Below are 19510 nucleotides of genomic sequence, written 5' to 3'. Positions count from 1 at the left end.
CAGACTGTCACCCATAAAGAAAGGATTTTTACAGTTTACTTTGGAGGAACTTGACATTATACCCATTAACATTGATCAGATCTCAACACCAACATCAGAGATGGACCTCACTAAGAATGTCTGTGTCTGAATGGCAAAAAAATCTTCAGCCCAGAAGTCTTTTTTTTTTTTATTTAGAACTACTTTTTACGTACTGAGTCCTGAGAAAGGCCGTTTGTGTGCACACTGCTCGCACACCAGATGCAGTGTTTCACACAGGTTACAAGGACACAGAACCATTTTCAGTGATAAAGGGGTGCTGCTGTGTTTGCACATTATGTTTATTTGTTCTACCTGAACAGTATAAAAACTGTCAGATTGTGACAGTAGGACACTGATTGTCTGTTCAGGTTCTCAGGTAAGACTCACACACCTCCTTTACCACTACACATTATATTGAAATACTGGACCACACATTACCAGAACATATTTCAGGATATGATTTTGTTTCTTTTTTTGTAAGAATTGTGCATAAAGAGAAACTGTGTTTGGATTGCTGTGACTCAGCAAGGTACAGCAAGATGTCCACTTATTGGAGAGTAGCTGGTTTGATAACTGGCTCCTCCATTTTGCATCCAGAAATTTCCTTGGGCAAGACACTGCCCCCAGACAGCTGTGTCTTTGCTCTAGGAGAAATGTAAAGCTTCAGTATTGTAACAAAAAAAAATGATATCGAGTAATAGAACCTGGATTGTTTGTTTTTTATAAAAAACATTGTTTTTATTTTACTTCTCTGTTGTAGATTTATGATTATATTTTGACTTTATCTCCCTCTTTATCTTCTCCCTCCTTTTTCTCTGTGGTTATCATAGGTCTGTTGTAGCCATGTTGGTTTTCTCTTGGTCTCTTTTGGCCTTGCTGCTTGTGTCCTCCTCCTCGGCTGAGGTACAAAACATCACAAACTACCTCATCTCACCAACATATCACATTTGTCAGAGACAAAATCAGTATCTTAGGAGACATTAAGCTAGGAATTGATTTTCATAGACTGTCTGAAATCCAAGTTGACAAAAGTTCAAAACTATTTTTAACCCTAACCCCCCAAAGAGAGAGAGAGAGAGAAAAAAATGGCTCTTTCATTATTAAGAAGTAGCTTTGGTTGCTTTTTGATATTTTTTTCAAACCGCCACCACTAAGCTGAAATATATTGAGCCCCAAAATGTTTTTAATATCAAAAACAAATATTTCTTAAATAAATCATCATTATAAGATACATTTCTTTTTTCAGTATAGAAATTAATATATCAAAAATAGTCCTTTCATTAGTTTATTTTTAATCCATAATGTATGAGTAATATTTCAACTATGAATCGACTGTATTTTCATTAATTGTCACCAAAGCAATTCAACGATGTTTCACCCACTTTAGATGCAGATTAACATATAACAAAGCTTGAGGTTTCAGGACAATATGAGAGGATAGCTTAAGTTAAATTCTGCTTTTGTGAATGTACTTCTGCAACATTTTGCTCTTCTTTTCCATGTCTTTCTTGGCAAGCACAGGATGGTAAGTCGCTCATATTTCATTAAGTTTATATATTAAGAATTATGATGTGTACAGTTCATACAATCTCCCATAAAATGTGTTGTGCAGAGGTTGCTACCATGGAGGAGGACACATCCAGGGAGGTGTCTGTTGGTGAACTGCTGGAGAGAGCCAACAGAGACCGCAGTGAGCACAGCTTTCCATAAACTTAACTCGTGATTCTGTTCAGTCCCCTGGTCAGCATTTCACCATGCCATAGTCGTAATATTGAAGACAAACACATAAAACAATGCTATCACCATATTTTATTGTGTGATTAAAACCTTACACAGAATATAATGAACAATCTGACTGTGTCTTTTGATTCATTTCAAATAAGATCCACAAACAGGCAGAGACACAATTGACCTGTAAAAGTTTAAGGGCCATTCAGTCTGACAAAATAAAACAGTGAAACAAAGGATTCTATATGTTATTCTGTATGTATGTCAAACTCACCTCCAAAACCTTTGTTGGTTTTGCAGCCCCTGATTTTGATGAGCCCACCCTGATCGGAGGAGACATTGCTATCCAGTCTGAAGCTGACAGAAACGCTGACCCCTGCACCTCTAGGGGCTGCCTTTGGAGAAAGTGGACTGATGGGAAGGTCTACATCCCTTTCTACATTACCAATCACTTCTGTAAGCATCAATAGTTTTATTATTTTTATAGGGACAGACACCGTTTACTCACTTATTTGAGTGAGTAAAATGTATAATTAGCATTTACACCAACTGGCTACAACATCAAAACCATTGACAGCTAAAGTGAATAACTGTGATTATCCCATTACAACGACATCTGTCAGGTGGTGGGATGTACAGTATTTGGCAGCAAACAAAAAGTCAGGGTTAATGTGGTAGAAGCAGGAAAAATAGGCAAACAAAACAATCTGAATCTCTGACAAGGGCCATAACGGGAGTGTTAGATGACTGGGTCAGAGGCTCTAGAGCAGGGGTCTTCAACGTCTTTCAGGCCAAGGACCCCCAAACTGATGGAGAGATGGAGCAGGGACCCCCTACTATATATATTGTACAAAATTGTGTTTTATATTAAACTGGGACTAGTACCATGTATAAACATAGCTACCCTGTTATTGTGCATTCAATACTAAGCTATTCAAATAATACACAGGTTCATATATTCATGTTTTTATTATTGTGTGTCGCTGAATGTGTGAATTGCTGACTGAAAGATAACATCTTCTGCCTCCATTTATCTGTTCGCTACAATATGTTGGATTCATGTTAATGTGTATTTAAAGACATTTAAATTTGTGGAAAAAAAATTGGTTGGAAAAAAAAAAAAGATTTAAAGAATATACAAAATTGTCTAATCAACCAAAAATGTTGCGACCCCCCCTGCAGTACCTCCGCAAATGTTCCACTAAATCAAGCCCCCCTTCAGACACTATTTTGCAGAGGCTCAATCACTGCATCCAGGGTTTAGTGCCACCCAGGCTGATTGTATGAACCAGAGTTGATGATGGGTCACTGATGCATTGCTGTGGAAAGGGGGTGTTGCTATGCGAGACTAGCTACACTGTTACAGATCCTCTCAACCTGCCATCCCACCAGCCTCCCGTGAGCAGGCTATCATCATCCGTGGACTGGAGTCCTTTTCTTCAGTTTCCTGCATCCGTTTCAGACCCTACCAGGATGGTGATCATGAGTGGCTGAGCATTGAGTCCAGGAGCGGGTAAGGCTCGGGCTCGGGGTTCACTACATAACACCAAGGTTTAAAGGCACCATAAGGGGAAAAAAATAGATTTTCCCAAGTTGTGTCCTGTTAATTGCTTTATAATTTCTTCTTATATCTGTCTTTTCTATTCCTGTAAGCGGTTTCAAATGTTAAATGACTCATTCTGCTCTCAAGGTCCTATACATTCTGCTTTTCAAATCCAGCGATACTGTAAACGCCAATCAATATCCACAACTGCTTTGTATTTTTAACAGACAAACGTAAATGTGAGGAATCAAACAGCTCTGACAGCTGTTTCATCAAGTCTATTAGTCATCCATGCAGGATTTCAATGAGTTTTTGTATTTGCTTCAACAATTCACATCCTTAAAAATGTGTGATATAACATCTGTCTTGAAGTTTCTGTCTTTCATCTCAGTCCTCCCTTTCACTAACTTTTAATTACTCAGATAAATTACAGAAAGTTCAGGCTTTTAGATGACTAATTTACCTGGGACCAACAATAGATACTAACTGATATTTGCTACATCTGTGCAATAAGGAGATTTTATTTCATAATATCTTTTACGATTATGTTATGTTTCCACAGCTGCTACTCATACGTAGGTCGTCAAGGTGGTGGTCAGACTGTGTCTCTGAGTCGTCAGGGTTGTCTGTACCACAGCACTGTCCAGCATGAGCTGCTCCACGCCCTCGGCTTCAACCATGAACAGACTCGCTCTGACAGAGACAGCTACATTAAGGTGGCCTGGGAAAACATTGTTGATGGTAAGACATTTTTACTATAAACTATAGGCTTTGACTTGTATAAACTAAGAAGTAGTCCAAGAGGCAGAGCTGTTCTAGAGACAGAAATACATGAGCATTGTTTGAGTTAAACTTGACTAATTGGAGAAAACACTCTGAGAACCATTTTGTTATGTGAATGTTAAGCAGTAAAAAATTCTAACATTTAAGAGATGAAGGATATATCTACTGACTTTTTCAAATGCCCAAGATTGGGGTGTGTTATGCAAGTAGTGGCTGATATGGCATGGTGCCTGTAGCCTACAGCAGAGATGAGGAGTCTGGTCTCCCCAATTGTTTCTATCTCGACACTAAAGGCTTCTACTTTGCACTTTCAGTCTTCAGGCCCACCCAGCCCTGAATCAGCTGGCATTAATTGAGGACATTTTTCAGACTTCACGCAGCTCCCTCTGGTCACACTTAAGGCTTTAAACAGCTTTTTTTTCCCACATACACAAAATAACTCAATGCCTGGAAACAAAGTGGTGGAGTTTTAGTTATTTTGGGCTGGTTTTTAGAGCCACTGTCAAGAAATTAAGCTTAATAGAAAATACATGGTGATTATTAAATTATGATTTTATTCATCAAAACATGCATTGGTCGAAGTGTAATTGGGCAAGATACTGAACCCCAAATTTCCCAACTGCTGTGCTGGCAGTGTGTGAGTGATGTTTAATAGAGAAAGTGCTGCACTTTGATGTATGAATATGTGTGTGTGAATGGCAGAAATGTATTGTACATTTTGAGTGATCATCAAGACTAAACATGTGCTGTATAAATACAAACCATTTACCATTAAACTGCAATTTCCTAGTAACTTTGAGTTTACAGTATGTTTTACACACATTGAAAAACTGCTGATTATCTATTGAGCTCCTCAAATCGCCGTACATGTGTGTGACTTGACACATTTTCTATTATCCCTGCAGGCATGGAGTACAACTTTGATAAGATTGACACTTTAAACCAGGGAACTCCTTACGACTACAACTCTGTCATGCAATATGAGAGGTATGAATAATTTCATGTTTGTATCATTAACTTTATTTGGTATATTTAATTTTTCTTTCATTTCCCCTGTAAACCTCCACTGTCTGTATAGACTCTCCTGCACAAGGAGCTATTAATCAGTGACAGCAGGGACAATGCAAATCTGCACCCAAAATAATAAAAAATCGCCAGACTTATCAGTGATTGTTCTTTACAAAATAAATGAACTTGCATTGTGGTATCTATGATTCTCCAGGTACGCCTTCTCCAAGAACAACCGTCCCACTATGGTTCCCATTCCCGACAGCAATGTATCCTTTGGCCAGGCCTCCCAGATGAGCAGGAATGACATTGACCGACTGAACAGGCTGTATGAGTGTTGTAAGTGTTCTGTCGTTTAGCTGGATCACAGATAAATTCACAGTAATGCCACAGTAAAGTTTGTGCTTGTTGTAATCACTTGTCCTCCCTGAAGGTATGAAAAATGCACCTACAATATAGGCATATCTATCATAAGGCTTAAGCAGTCTGGATTTCATGTAAACTATGTGGGAATCTTCTAAAGTCACAGTCTTTTTGGCACAGAAGTCAGTTTATATTACACTGTCCTTGCTAGACAAGACAGAGAGCATCAGCATCAATACACTTTATGTTTCTGATGAAGTGACAACACCCTGTAGCAGCTAGTAGGTAGAATACATGCATCTTTGTGTTTAAAAGGGACACACAGGGAAGATTGGACTAAAAGTACAATAACTTTACAAGTGAATTTCTTGATTTGTCTAACTCAGGCTGTTGGAGCTCTACATAAGCTTGAAAGATTAACCCCCATTACTACAACTGAACATTTTTTTTAGTTGAAGCACTTCCCTTCAAAAACATTCACCTAATAACATGTATTTCCTTTGCAGAAACTGCATGTGACCTTTGACCTGCTGCCTTGATGACATCAAAGCAGATGAAGGCAATGAGTGCCTTGGGCAGATGGAAGTTTGAGTGGTCCTGTAACAATAAACTTGCAAACTTCAGATCATAAATGTTCACTGACTGACTTGGTTAAGAACTTAAACACTAAAGATTCTGGAGATGTGAAGGCAGTTAGCCTGGCTCTGTCCAACAATAACAAAAATCCGCCAGAGTTTCTAAAGCTCACACATTTCACACAGTTGCATCTCGTCTATGATTCAGGAAAAACAGCACTTCACCGTTGCTGTATTCTTTAATTAACAGACAGATGTGAGTCGTATTTATCTTCTGATCCAAGTCTCTGACTGAAAGCAAATAAGTGGATTTCCCCCAGTACACAACATCTACAGTATATCCACTGATTTGATACTAATAATACTCACTACCCCTGCTTTATAACAGGACCTTTATGTGAGGTTAGTGCACATACAAGTACAGCTTTTTTATAGTGGAGTCTGTATCAAATAGGACTGTCCTTCAGCTTTTCCTCTTGAAAGGTTTAGAACACCAGTTCAGTCCTCTTTTACAATTGCAGGAAACTTAAATCATTCTTGCTCTTCTAATAATGGCACTGATGAAATTAAATCTGAAAATGTCATCCCACATGTAGATACAATTTGCATTTGATATAACATAAAAATAAATTGTCAGACATAAAAAAAGCTATTGTTATACATTTTATGACATTCAGAAAGTCAATTGATTCATCTCAACAATCATAATTTAATATATAGCTATAGTAGTACATTTCATTTTCACTGAGTTTTTCTCAATCTCATCTGTTGATCTCCATCAATATCCTTGGGCTGCCAGTTTGCCCTCCACTTTATCAGCAGTCAGGTTGTAGTCACACGCCCTCAGGGCTTCTATCAGCTCCTTTGCTCGGGCCTGGGCTCCTCGACTCTTTCTCCACGCCTTCAGCAGCTCTACTACTGTCTCCTCCAGTTCTGTGGGATACCTCCTGCCTATGGACTCCAACTTGACATCACTCAAACCCAGTTTGCGGCCCAGTTTACGCCAATGCCTTCCTACGTTTTCTGCGATCACCTCCGTGGCAATGTCCAGTTTGGCTGAAAGAGGAGGAGATATAATGGGTTTAGAGAAAAAGGTTTTATACTTTTGGGAAACCCCTTGCCCAAGCAACAGCCCATTTGCCCTGTTTGGTCAAGCTGTCTCTCTGGAAAATAATTATAATCATCATCATCATCATCATCATCATCATTTCCTATATGTAACTAACTTAATGTGAAGTAGGCCTTTTAATGCATTTTTTAAAGTTGGAAATAGACAAATACCAATCAAAAAGTAATACCTATTCATATGAAGACATATATACAAAGTATATTATATCTGTGCGAAAAATACGTTTATGTCGGAGCGAACCACAAAATCTCAAGAAGCCTGGGGATCAAGTAAAACACCAGTACTAACATATGGTAAGATAAGGACAACAAACATGGTCAACAAACCAAAAAGCCATCAGCAAGAATCACCGAGTCAAGCCACTGTTAGCTTTAGGGCTGTTGGAAGGAAGTTCATTTGTGGAATATACAGTATTTCAAGCATCATCTTCAGTTGACCTGGAGCTTTTTTTCCAGTGCGAAATGCAAGTCAATGAATCAGTGAGATGTGCTTAAGTTAAATGAATGGGAATAATGTGCCAGTAAAGTATAAATAAAGTAATCCTACCACTCCAAAACCATTCTGATTTGAAAATGCTCTGGACATTAATCTATGAAGTAGTAGCAATAGCAGTTGGAGTAGTAGAAGAAGCAATTTCGTCATCAGCAACTGCCGACGCGAAACTTGCTGGAAAGTGTCCCCAGATCACTGCACGGCGATCTGTGAGCCGTCGTTTGCTGTAACCGTCAAGCAAGTCTGACGGATCACAGTCCAGTGAAGTGACGTAGATGTTATATACAGTTGCAAATTGCCACTGTAAAGTTTCGGGCTGTTTGGCCACTCCAAGCACACATACCGTAAGAGAGCTAAAGAACTCGCGTTGAAAAATCAAGCGGAGGCTGGCTTGACAAGCTTGAGAGCGAGAGAGAGTTTCTAGTTGTGACGAGGTCGAGTTTCATTACCTTTCTCCGCCTGGTCCGGTTCACTGTCAGTGTTTCCACTCGGACTTTCAAACGTGGTTAATTTGTCTGCGAGATCGTGTCGTTGAATTTGTTGGAGTCGCTCGGACAACGCCTCTGTTTCAGCGGCTCCCAGCTCCCCTCGCTCTGTCAGAACCTGAAAGAGTTTGATTCCGCTGTTGATCTTCTCCCGATCTTTTTTCCCGATCTTCTCTCGATACAGAAACTTCAATTTCTCCAGCTCGTCACTGGAAAGCTGGTTTGAAATCTCAAGTAAAACATCGTCAAATTGTAAAGAGCTCATTCTTTCACACACACTGAACATCGGATCTTTCTGAACTAGGAAACACTTCACTTGTACTTTCACTTCCGTGTGTTTGTTACTTTGCCTGATTTACGGTAATTGTCGTATTTGTACACTAATTTCGCCACTGTGCGACGGATGATCGATAACGCCACAATTCCAATAATCTAAGATAATTAAATCATCTAGCGACAGTATGATGAGTTACAACTATCAGTGACATATGGGTCTACGTGGTTTATGCATACGTACTGTGATAGTGTATGTGACTGCGTCTGTTTTCCACGGTTACAGCGGTTTGAAAATTGATGCGCGTAAATTCCTGGTATTGCGGTAAAGGACATGGAGCGAAAAAAAGGCCGAAAACAATCGTTGAAAGTTGAATTTAAATTATTATAGACGTTTGACAAAATATGTAAAACGATTTTGATTTCCCCACAACACATTAACAAGTATAATGAAATGGAATGTAATTAATATATATATATATTGAGAAAGTCTAACTTGCTCATATAAAATATTATTAAGAATCCTCAAGAGTTGACAACAACTTTTCACCTTACTCTTGTTCATGGTGACCCCCACTATCTGCATGTCAAGTTTCGAATAAAATGTGTTTGTTTAAAACCTTCTGAAACTTGACATACAGAGGGGGTCAACCTGAACAACAGCACTCTTAAGAATTAAAAAAATATATATATTCAATACAAGCAGGTTGTGAATTCCATAAAGAAAATTTAGCTGACCTTTGTGAAGGAATTTTTGACCATCCTCACAAATTGCATTTATTTACAGAACAGTGTGTGTAGCATCATGCTACACACACTCCCTTCTCTAGCAGTACTCAAGGTCAGGTTATAGATAAAAGGCTAGCAGTACACTGTAGTGTCTGCGCTCAGGGACTTTCATTCCTTATTCAAATGCCCCAGACAGAGAGGCACCAAATCCAACTCTTTTCTAAATTATATCAGAAGCAAGACGTAAGCACACAATGTGATTTTGGTATGCATGCTTTAGGTATTTGGAGACACTAGGGGGCACTATGCACCAGACCAGGTAGGATTCACAATACAGGTAGCAGGTGTGTTAATGAGTGGAAGCACCAGGAAGGGACAGCGCACGAAGAGAAGCTGCAGGAGAAGAACATGTATATCATTGCTTTTGAATGGAATAATAAATCAACCCAACCGTAAATTGTGCGTGCACAATGGACTTCTTTAATTGCCTGAGTACAACCCAACTGAACTGGTGCCTCAGTGGCTCTTTGTTAAGTCGGAAACATATTTTGACAAATAGCCACTACATATACATACAAATATATATTAATCAATGTGCACACCCCAGGTAGTTCCTCACTCATTTATTTGCAATATGAAGAAAAGACAAATCTGTTATACGTGCATATACACTCATGCATGTTGTGAAATGAGCATTGACATACATTATAATATATATTAACATGTTACAGTATTTAGTGTTTTATTGATGGCTGTAAATACATGGCAACAAATTGCAGAAGAACATCTCATGAGGGACATGGAGGGATGGTCTTGAGGTGTCAGGTCATAAGAAACTGTGAGGGAAAATATTCTTTGTAATTATATAACACTATATAACTAAAACCTAACCTACACACACGCACACACACACACACGTGTGTAGTTTTTGCTCAAAAAAAGTTATATCCCAGAAAGAAGTAATGTCTGTCTAGATACTGTGAAATAGGCCTATATTGATGGTTTGTCGTACATTAAATAATGAATGAAATTCAAGACAATTACATAAAGTATATTCTTGTCATTGTGACAGTTGATCGTTCAGTGGTCCCCTGTAGGCTGATGAAAACCTTTCAACACATTAGATACACTTAGAAATGCCCTGTCTTATAACAACATAAATACAACATTTTGACCTAAAAGTGATTTTACATCACTGAAAATTCAAAATGTAATAATACATTCTCTCAGTCTGGGTAGTTCAACATATTTACAGCAGAGGGCAGGATTTGACACACACTGATAAGACTGTATTGTTACCGCATGTTTCGTCTACAGTATAGTAACTTTCCTCAAAGTGATATCCAGCCACTCTCATATTTTTTGCAGCAGGAAAAATACAAAAATTATATATATTATTCAGTCATTGTGCTTGAATTGTTTAAGAATTGCAGCTTTAGGAGAACACCAATTATTTTGAAGGTTCATATAAGGCAAGATAATAATAAAGCAGTTTACGTGAAAACTGCTAAATGAAGCTCTAAAATGAGCCAGTGGTGGTTTGGAGAAGGTCTAAGTTGACTGTGTTATCTTCTAGAGCAGCTAGAAGGAAATAAGGCAGGGTAAGAGAGTCAGTAATGCTGTTTTCTTACTTAACAACGGTCATTTTGGTCCCCTCAATCAACACACTGCTGCTGCTTTACAGCGACATGAAAACATTCTAAATTTAACGAAAACTAAATGCAATGTCCATTTAAATTATAATGTCACATTTATAGGTGAGATTCTTCAATCTCAATTGTTCCAAGATGCAGCTATCTTACATTATATTAGTGCGATGGCATACACCGTTTACATTACTATATGTGACTGAAAACATTAGCCTTAAATCTGTTCTATGAATGATTAAACATACATTTGAAAAGTTAACATTTTCATTTCATTTACAGTTGCTAACACTACACAAAGTAGCTACGGATTAACAGAATTTCACTATGAATTGCAGTATGGGGATGAAAAATATACCCAGCAAACCCCTCTAATAAAGAAAGCTGGACATCTTAATGATATGCAAAAATGTCAATTGTTTTTATGACACTGACTTCACCATTTTAGTTACCTCGATGATGATATGATGTTTAGCTACCAGACACAGAGCAACATTATCATTAATTTGCAGTCATGTTGATTATAACAGCTCAACCAATAAGTTCAACCCAAAGAGAATTATCAACTCCTGAATTCACCTTAAAGGCTCAGTGTGTAGAATTTAGTGACATTTGGTGGTGAAGTTGCATGTTGCAGCTGAATACCCCTCACCTCACCCTCCCCTTACAAACATGAAAGAGAACCTGTGGTAGCCTTCAGTCCTTACAACTCAAAAGTTGTTTAGTTTGTCTAGTTTGGGCTCCTGTAAAAACATGGTGGCCTCTGTAGAGAGGACCCGCTCCCAATGTAAATATAAAGTATTTAAATATAAAGGGCCCATTCTAGGGTAAAGCAAACAACAATTCGTACAATTTAGATGAAACACACTAGTGAAAAAAAATAGGATTATTTTATATTCAATTCCTGCCAATAGATCCCCTTCACCTTAATCTTAAACACTGGACCTTTTAGCTCTACACAGTATTTTAGAGTATTTTAGTTTAAAACTCATTTCCAATAGCAGGAAGCTTCAAAAACACTAAGAGAGAAAACAATTGTTCCTGCTCATCACCAGACTGCAGACAGATAAAGTAAATAATCTGCTAGTTACAAGTTAATCAGAGGTAAACTAAACTGAATGAACTAAAGTGATTACTTGACTGATAGACACTGTATATACATATGAATGCTAATGATGATTTATGTTGGACATGAAAATGACTTTTGCAAATACTTTCACCATATCAGATTTTATAAGGTGATAAGATGTCAGTGTTATATGCTTGTTTTATGCTGTTCCGCTGAGGACAAAATATAGTTCATACAGCAGAAACACAGGAAACACTACTGGAATTATTTAAATTTTCCGACTCTGTGGACATCATGACATCCCTTTGTATTTATATTGTAAGTCTGAACCCACCAATCTTGCAGCTTTAATTCCAGTTCATTACAATGAATAATTATGACTTGTGCTTTCAGGAATAATGCCACTGAGCACTGTTAGGCTGTTTGTTCAACAATAAGCACTGTGGCGCTCACACAAGAGAATAGTACAAATCAATAGGCTGGTTCTGGTCCTTCAAAACCTGTGTCCAAACAACAAAAGCCCAAGTGCCTGACCATGTTGCATATTAAAGAAAAACATCAATAAATTCCTGCATTTGTATAGAATTGTGCAAAACAGAAAAAGGCCTGTCTGAGCTGTTTATATTGATAGTATTCATTGGTTTTGTATCTCACCCTTAAGATATCAAGACCATTTGGATTGACTGACAGGCAGTTTCCAGTACAAAAGCTGCATTAAGTTGCTAGGTATGAACTTCATGCTCAAAAATATGATTCATATTAGGTTGCAGTTTGGTGTTATTGTCTCAGACATCCTGAATGCTCTCATCAATGAGTGAATTCCCCCGAGTCTTATGAAGATAATGGCTTGTTCCTTTTAATTACATCCAATAAATAATGTTTTGTGATCATAAACCCTGTGGATGAGTAATTGTCTACTAATACCAAGTCTGCTACTTCCTGGATTTTTGGTAATGCCTGATAAGGTTATGTCTGGCTTGTTGAAAAATGTATCAAAATAACATGGGAAAAGTGTTAAAAACAAACAAGCAAAAACAGCCAGTTTATCGGCTGAAGGAATTCTAATGTGAACACTTCAAAATAAGTCAGGTCATTCCAGAAAATATTCCCAAACAATTTAAATGTAACAAAAGCTAAAATATGTATTACAAAATGAACATATGTTGAAGGATGCACATTACCCATTACCAGCTAGCTATAAGCAGCTGATCAACTTATTTACAGTTTGTATACAAGTTGGGGTGTTGGCTTCTCTCATATCCCACAGCAAGCAGTCTAACAGCAGTTGGCATGTGAGATGGGCCGTGAGCGTGGCTGTGGTGGGCTTTGATTAGCTGATGAGGTGGAGGTGCAGTTGTCCTGGTTGTGGTTGTCACGCGCAGCAAGTCTTTTGCCCTGCTCCTCCTTCATAAAAAGCTCCACCATGAGGATCTTCTCCTTGTGGATCTGGAGGCTGATATCCTTGGGGATGTCTGGGATTAGCCAGTCTACAAAGTCACTCATAAGCATCACCATGTTCTGCACAGAATAGAGTGGACAAAGAGCTGATTGGAACATCTTAGAAATGGACATCTCATCAAAAACCTTGTCACAGAGTTACTTGCATAGTAACATTAAGGGAAGCCAATTCAATTTAAGCTCAAAAGCTCTGTCACATGCTGGCAAGATTTAAACATTTAAACATCTTATATATATATCAGTGGTTTAAAGTTGAAAAAACTGCTGCAATGTGTATTTCCATGTCCTCTCTTCTGCCACTTTCTTGAGACCCTCCTCTGATTGGCTGACTGCACTTTGAGTGACACGCGACCAGGCCTATCAACGGTCTCATTCTGGCGCATTCAAGAAGAGAATAAGTTGTTCCATTAAATTTGACCTAATTGACTGCTAGAGTCAGCTCTAAATACTGAATGACATCTATCTCCTGCACACGCAGGTCAAGTGTTTGATAACAAAGTCATGTGTGACCTGGCATGATGTAGGACATAACATATATAAGCCCACAACATAATGATATAATGATACATAATGATATTCTTGCAGGTAATCGGCAAATGCAGGTTGACCCACAGAAAAGAGATAGCCTTTTTTTGCTTGAAGCACTGCAATCCCATGATTGAGCTACAGTTTTGTCCTCTAAAGGCTGGGATGTTACAATTATGTCTGCATGTACTAACTCCTCTTTTTGCTGGTTCTCTGAGTGCCTAACAGAATAGTTGTGTTTTCCCTGCTTTGTGTGATCAGTTAGCAGATAAGCAGTACTGCTTTAACACCCAAGGTGGCAGCAGGCTAAGCATGGTTTTCCAAACATCCTTCTCACAAGCAACGTATTCCAGCTCCTCCTGTGAGATCTCAAGTTGTTCACAGGGAAGAGAGGATATATGAGGCCTCCAGTTTTGTGTTTACCCAGGGTTTCCTCCCTAATGAACTTGCCCAGAAAAAGGCACGCAGAAAGCATTCTGATAAGATGCTCAATCCAAATACACTGTCTCTTTTTGATCCAAAGGAGCAGCGGCTCCAGTGTGTGAATCCTCTGGATATCTGATTTCTGTGACCATACAGAGGGAGCTCAGCTAAAATGGCTGTGCCAGCAGTGTGTTAATCGGAAATGTGATTAAAAAAAAAATGCTAAGCTATACTATATAGAGGTATACTGTATGAAGGTGTGTGAGACCTCTTTGCTAGCCTTCAACCATAATTAGTTATAGAGGCCTCCACAACTTTATGAATCCAGTCGCCCTTGGCTGCCAACTAACCCTGGTGGCTACCAGAACTATGGTCTATGCAATTCCTTGCTGTGCATAGGAAAACCCAAGGAAGGCTCAGTTTTATTTGCTGATTCCACAAAAACAGGGAGGTATTTGCTGAATGTATAGGGCAAACTTACCAGGGTTGATAACATTTCTCAACAAATTCTGAACAAATGCCTGGTTCTAACACTATAGAGTTGGTTCATGTCCATCAATCTAAAGGATGCATATATTCTTACTCTAATAGCATTACATACCAGGCAGTACTGACACCTTGAATTACAAGGCAATCTAATGATATACAGATCCTCCCATAAATAGACAGCAAGCTAGGGCAGAATCTACCTTTCTGGTATGTGTTATAGTTGGGCCATACTATCAATTATGCCACACATATTCTGTTCATTGGTTTAAGCCTGAACCCTAGCCTCCCCAACGCCATGGTAACTACAAACCATACTCCAGATTCTCTTCCATTTCCTGAAGAACAGGAGGATTAAATAAAGCTATTTTCTCAGGCTGCTGGGTGTGTTTACATCAGTGGCATCAGTAGAGCCACTGATCATCCCGTGATCACAGCCCTTCCCAATTTTGACCAATGGGTTCAATTTTGCAGTCATGGAGAAACAGGATGTAGTGATCAGGATGCATCTGACCCGCTCATGTCCCAAGGTGGTAATGACTGAACCTTCACCCTCTGGGTGGTGCACAGTATGGCAATATAGAGCGGTGAGTTGGTTCTCTGTGATATATTATTGGCACACCACAAGTTCCTGACGTTTTTGTGTGACAGTCATGTCCTTGTATGGCCAGGAAAATCTGCTACCTACCTTGACTATAGTTAAGGAGACACCGGATGAACCCATTAGCTGCAGGTGGCTCAGCATCTCCTTGTATGGACTTTACTTTATTTTGCCAGCCTCAGGCCTATGTACCTGATATGTCCCCACAATTTGACATTGGACGTGCTCTTCTAACAGAAACCTCCTTCATGGGAGTTGAGATTTCACAAAGGGGTGGTAGAGGAAATAAGATGCAAATATGGGATGGTGAGGTCCTCCACCCACTGCCCACTTTGGTTCTCCCATATGAAGACAAGAAACCCACTCGGACAGGAGTCCGGGTTGCGCAGGTTGCCTCCTCTATCCCTTCCCATCATCATTGATTACAGTAACACTAAACAGAGTGCAGCACAGACTCCTGTCAGTTGCACCAAACTGGCAAAGGAGGCCCAAGTTCCATGCGATGAACAGGATTTTGGTCGAAGTTCCATGGAGACTGGTCAAAAGGTGGGACCTGCTCTCACAGCAGAGGGGGCCACATCCAAGTCCAGAATGCCTGCACCTATGGATATGACCCATGAAGACCCTCACCTACTCCGCAAAGCTTGCAACCAAGAGTTTAGGTGTGGTCTAAAGCTCACAAAGAGGTTACTGGGATTTCTTTGGTGCCGAAAATCAGACCTTGGGGTTTTACACTAAGGTGAGATGGAGCCCAGGGGCATTCTCCCCCATATTCTTTCAAAATATATTTTCTCCTGCCGACTTTAATCAGCTAGATGAGCTGAAATTGTATATATAACTACAGGATCAGGAAACACCACTGTGATAACCTGTTTGTGTGCTATCGGTCCCATGAAAGAGGTTCTGTCTAAATAGAGACTTTCCAGGTGGATCATTAGAGTGAGTGAGGAGGCGTACAGGTGCAGAGGATTGTCCTTGCCTCTTAGTGCCGACTGGACTACACCGTGCACCATACAGAGTTAATTTCGCTGCTCCCTATTTAGTAGTGGGGCTGTCATGCATGAAATCATGGAGAGGCATAGGTGCTTTGATATTGATATCTGTGTTTTGTACTGAACCTGAAAGACGATAACAAAGGCAAGGCGGGCTGCCAGAATGGCCCAGAACTCCTTGGAGAGTTCATAAGGTGTGCCGGACCAGGGAGGCTCTCTGTAGTCCTTATATCTAGAAACAGAAACAAAACAGAAGAAAATGTAACAGCAAATTTATTTAGAAACATATTTAAGAGGGTGTTATTTGACAATTCATTTCACTTTACAATTTGACAGATGTCTATATTTTCACCTGTAATGCTCCCTTTTAAATTTCAATTTAGGATAATCAACAAAAATAAGAGATATCGACACCGTAAGTTACAGTAACAATTACCATTGTTAAATGTACCAAATACTGTACCAATACATGAGCTGTTTTCCAAAAATCAAGAGCACCTACAGTACCTTTAAAGTGGAAGCTTACCTGCATATGTCTACCTCATGCTTCAGGTGCATTGGTTGCAGGGGTTCTGTGCCTGGCTGGAAGTCACTGACATTGAAGTGAGACAGAGTGTGATTGACGAAGCCATGCATGGTGCCATCAGGGCTGTACATGTACTGATAGACCAGCCGAGGGATGAAGTCAGAGGTGAAGGAGATGACAAAGGCCTGAGGGAGATAAAACATTTTTATAATCTTCTGTCTTCCTCTCCATTTGATTGATTGATTAATCTTGATGAAATCAAATAAACTATGACTTTTCCTGGATTTCTTGATTTCCAGGACAAAAGAAGTCTGTCATTTTTCACCTATGTAAAAGTCTAAGGGTGGTCAAACTATGACATCTGTGGCATGACACCATATGATAAGTAATTCTATTTGGCCCTGCTAACTATATTAAATGCAGTTCTACATATGTGATTGTTGCTTGCTCTATACCAGGGGTGAGAGTCTCCCACAATCAGTAGTCTGATTGTTGGCCCCCCCTCAGTCAAAATCAAGAGAGTTGCCATTAGAAAGGCTATATTGATGAGTAAAATACATAATCTTACTGCAGATTCACATCCACAGTGAAAAGCAGGCTACCTACAGTATAACTCCATCAATCCATTATCTTCTGGATCCAATCCCTGTTGACATTGGGCGAGAGGTGGGGTATACCCCGGACAGGTCGCCAGTGTTGAGAAGGGCCAGTATGCAGACCAAGAACCATTCACACCAATTAACCTAACCCCAATTTGAATGTCTTTTGGCTGTGGGAGGAGGCCAGCGTAACCCGAGAAAACCCATGCAAACACAGTGAGAACATGCAAACTCCAAAAAGATTTAGGTGACAGAGCCAACCACTGTGCCGACCCTACCAACTACTAACTTTATATAGGGCCTTTTAAGGTTCCCAAGGTTGCTTTACAGAGTACGGAATTAAAGGGATAGTTCACTGAAAAATGAGAATGCACTCATCATCTACTCGCCACTATGCCGATGGAGGGGTGGGTGAAGTGTTTGAGTCCACAAAACACTTCTGGAGTGTGGCGCTGGAAGTGGCTAAACTAGTGGACGTAGTGTGTCCGAGGGTCCGTGAATGCACCTCGTAGGACACTTGGATGAAACCACACGAGCAGTAGGAAAGGCATTTAATGTTTTTTCTGTTGTTTTATTACATCTGAAGTCTAGGTCACCATTGACTTAAACTGAATTGTATCGGATTCCGCTGGTACAAAGTTTACTTCTGAGACTCCAGAAGTGTTTTGTGGACTCCAACACTTCATCCACCCCTCCATCGGCATAGGGGTGAGAAGAGGATGAGTGCATCTTCATTTTTCAGTGAACTATCCCTTTAAGGTCCACTTTTGTTTACATATGGCTCCTGGTAAGAAAGGTCTGACACAGCTGTGACATACTATAGCATAGTCAGTCCAGGCCTCCGGGATTTGAAGTTTATCGTGATTGTAAAGATATACAATAGACTTACATTAACAATGACTGCTACCTTGCTGAGGCCTCTCAAAAGGTTGTACCAGATACCTGCAGAAAGACAGAACTGTCATTAAGGTAAGAACAGAGGAAACAGCAGTTTCAACATACAACTATTGTACAGGGTCAGTACATCGCAGCCCGAAAGGTGGAAAAACCACTGTGCTGTGTTAAAGGAGTGTTACAAATAAGTCGTTAGGAATGTTAGGTGCATGCTAACAATTATATTATTTTATGATGTATTATTATTGATGTATATACTATTACTGCACACTAGGACCACAGGTTCTGAGACTGATTTCCATCTATGTCAAAACATCACTATACATTTTGAAAACCATAGTGTACATTTTAAACTTGAAATGTGTAATCCTTTACTGTGTTAGTTTCTTGTTTGGTAATGAAACTGCATGTTTGGTGCATTTCAGGAAGCTCTGAGGAAGAATCAAGGCCTTCATGACCAAAGGGACAATTGTTCCAAAAACATTTCCAACTTAATTGATGGGGGGGGATCCATAGCAACATTTATAAACTTTAGCCAAAGGTTAAAGAAAATCTCTCAGTACAATATTGTACAATAGTCATAATAATTTTGGCAGATTCACATGTGATTTGGTTCAGACTGCATATTTTCTTCAGGTCAACTTTAAAATGCATTTGACATAAAACGAGAACTGTTTAACTGAAATCTTGTTGGAAAGTTATCCTCTCACAGCCAGTGTGGAATGCAGGAACATATCCTTTAAAGCTTGGTAAGTGATTTTTACAGCATGTTTATGTTGGTAAAAGTTTGAGCATAAGGCTTGTTTTTTCTGATGTAGTGGAATTTGTCATTGTGTTTAGAGCCAACACACAGTGAGGTGAAGATGACTTTGACCATGAAGTTTCAACCTAATGAAAGCATTCTAGCTGAAAGCATCTAGGATCAGGATTTAACACAGAAAACCAGGAATAACTTGTATGATCTGCTTCATTTGTTGCAGTTGGGCAGTGAACACCTACCAATGTCTTTGGCTTTGGCTGCAATTGGCCTGCGCAGCTGCATAACAAATTTCTTGGCATCCAGCCGAATCTCAATTATGTTATTCAGAAGAGCGAAGAGTGGAGCCAGAGGGAAGGAGGCCACGAAAAGAGTAACCATTCCAAACTGGATTACTACAGAAAC

At 39.4% G+C, this 19510-nt stretch overlaps 3 protein-coding genes across 5 annotated transcripts in view; 1 reads left to right on the top strand and 2 right to left on the bottom strand.

The window, feature by feature from the left end:
• Positions 1-387: 387 nt before the first annotated feature.
• LOC118105697 (high choriolytic enzyme 1-like) lies at positions 388-6103 on the top strand. Its single transcript, XM_035153480.1, has 10 exons — positions 388-397; positions 852-924; positions 1543-1546; positions 1634-1711; positions 2050-2205; positions 3142-3262; positions 3855-4033; positions 4981-5062; positions 5298-5422; positions 5953-6103. Coding segments are annotated over exons 2-10 (807 nt in total). The 5' UTR covers positions 388-397; positions 852-864; the 3' UTR covers positions 5955-6103.
• A 121-nt stretch (positions 6104-6224) lies between these two features.
• On the bottom strand, positions 6225-8476 carry fadd (Fas (tnfrsf6)-associated via death domain). Its single transcript, XM_035153490.2, has 2 exons — positions 8092-8476; positions 6225-7077 (listed from the first exon to the last, which is right to left on the bottom strand). Exons 1-2 carry the CDS (start codon positions 8411-8413, stop codon positions 6800-6802), a joined length of 600 nt encoding a protein of 199 aa, XP_035009381.2. The 5' UTR covers positions 8414-8476; the 3' UTR covers positions 6225-6799.
• Positions 8477-11555: 3079 nt separating this feature from the next.
• Positions 11556-19510, bottom strand: part of ano1a (anoctamin 1, calcium activated chloride channel a) — a 55315-nt gene continuing 47360 nt past the window's right edge. For all 3 annotated transcript variants that reach the window (XM_035153410.2, XM_035153402.2, XM_047339347.1), the window contains 5 exons: positions 19348-19500; positions 18344-18396; positions 16856-17040; positions 16456-16561; positions 11556-13362 (listed from right to left, as the gene is read on the bottom strand). In XM_035153410.2, coding sequence (XP_035009301.2) covers positions 13120-13362; positions 16456-16561; positions 16856-17040; positions 18344-18396; positions 19348-19500 — 740 coding nt within the window. In that variant the 3' untranslated portion in view covers positions 11556-13119. The remainder of the gene's footprint in view (positions 13363-16455; positions 16562-16855; positions 17041-18343; positions 18397-19347; positions 19501-19510) is intronic.

The sequence above is a fragment of the Hippoglossus stenolepis genome, chromosome 1 (genome assembly GCF_022539355.2).
Source record: "Hippoglossus stenolepis isolate QCI-W04-F060 chromosome 1, HSTE1.2, whole genome shotgun sequence".
NCBI classification, from domain to species: Eukaryota; Metazoa; Chordata; class Actinopteri; order Pleuronectiformes; family Pleuronectidae; genus Hippoglossus; species Hippoglossus stenolepis.
The sequence above is the reverse complement of the archived record's forward strand: the minus strand, read 5'-3'. Positions and strand labels throughout refer to the sequence as shown.

Bases quoted from the DNA above. Each gene is read 5' to 3' on its own strand.
- LOC118105697 (XM_035153480.1), top strand. From the start codon at position 865: ATGTTGGTTTTCTCTTGGTCTCTTTTGGCCTTGCTGCTTGTGTCCTCC. The intron at 2,206-3,141 runs GTAAGCATCAAT...CCATCCCACCAG, and splicing joins CTACATTACCAATCACTTCT to CCTCCCGTGAGCAGGCTATC. The intron at 3,263-3,854 runs GTAAGGCTCGGG...ATGTTTCCACAG, and splicing joins AGCATTGAGTCCAGGAGCGG to CTGCTACTCATACGTAGGTC.
- fadd (XM_035153490.2), bottom strand. From the start codon at position 8,413: ATGTTCAGTGTGTGTGAAAGAATGAGCTCTTTACAATTTGACGATGTT. The intron at 7,078-8,091 runs GTAATGAAACTC...CTCCTCTTTCAG, and splicing joins ACCGGACCAGGCGGAGAAAG to CCAAACTGGACATTGCCACG.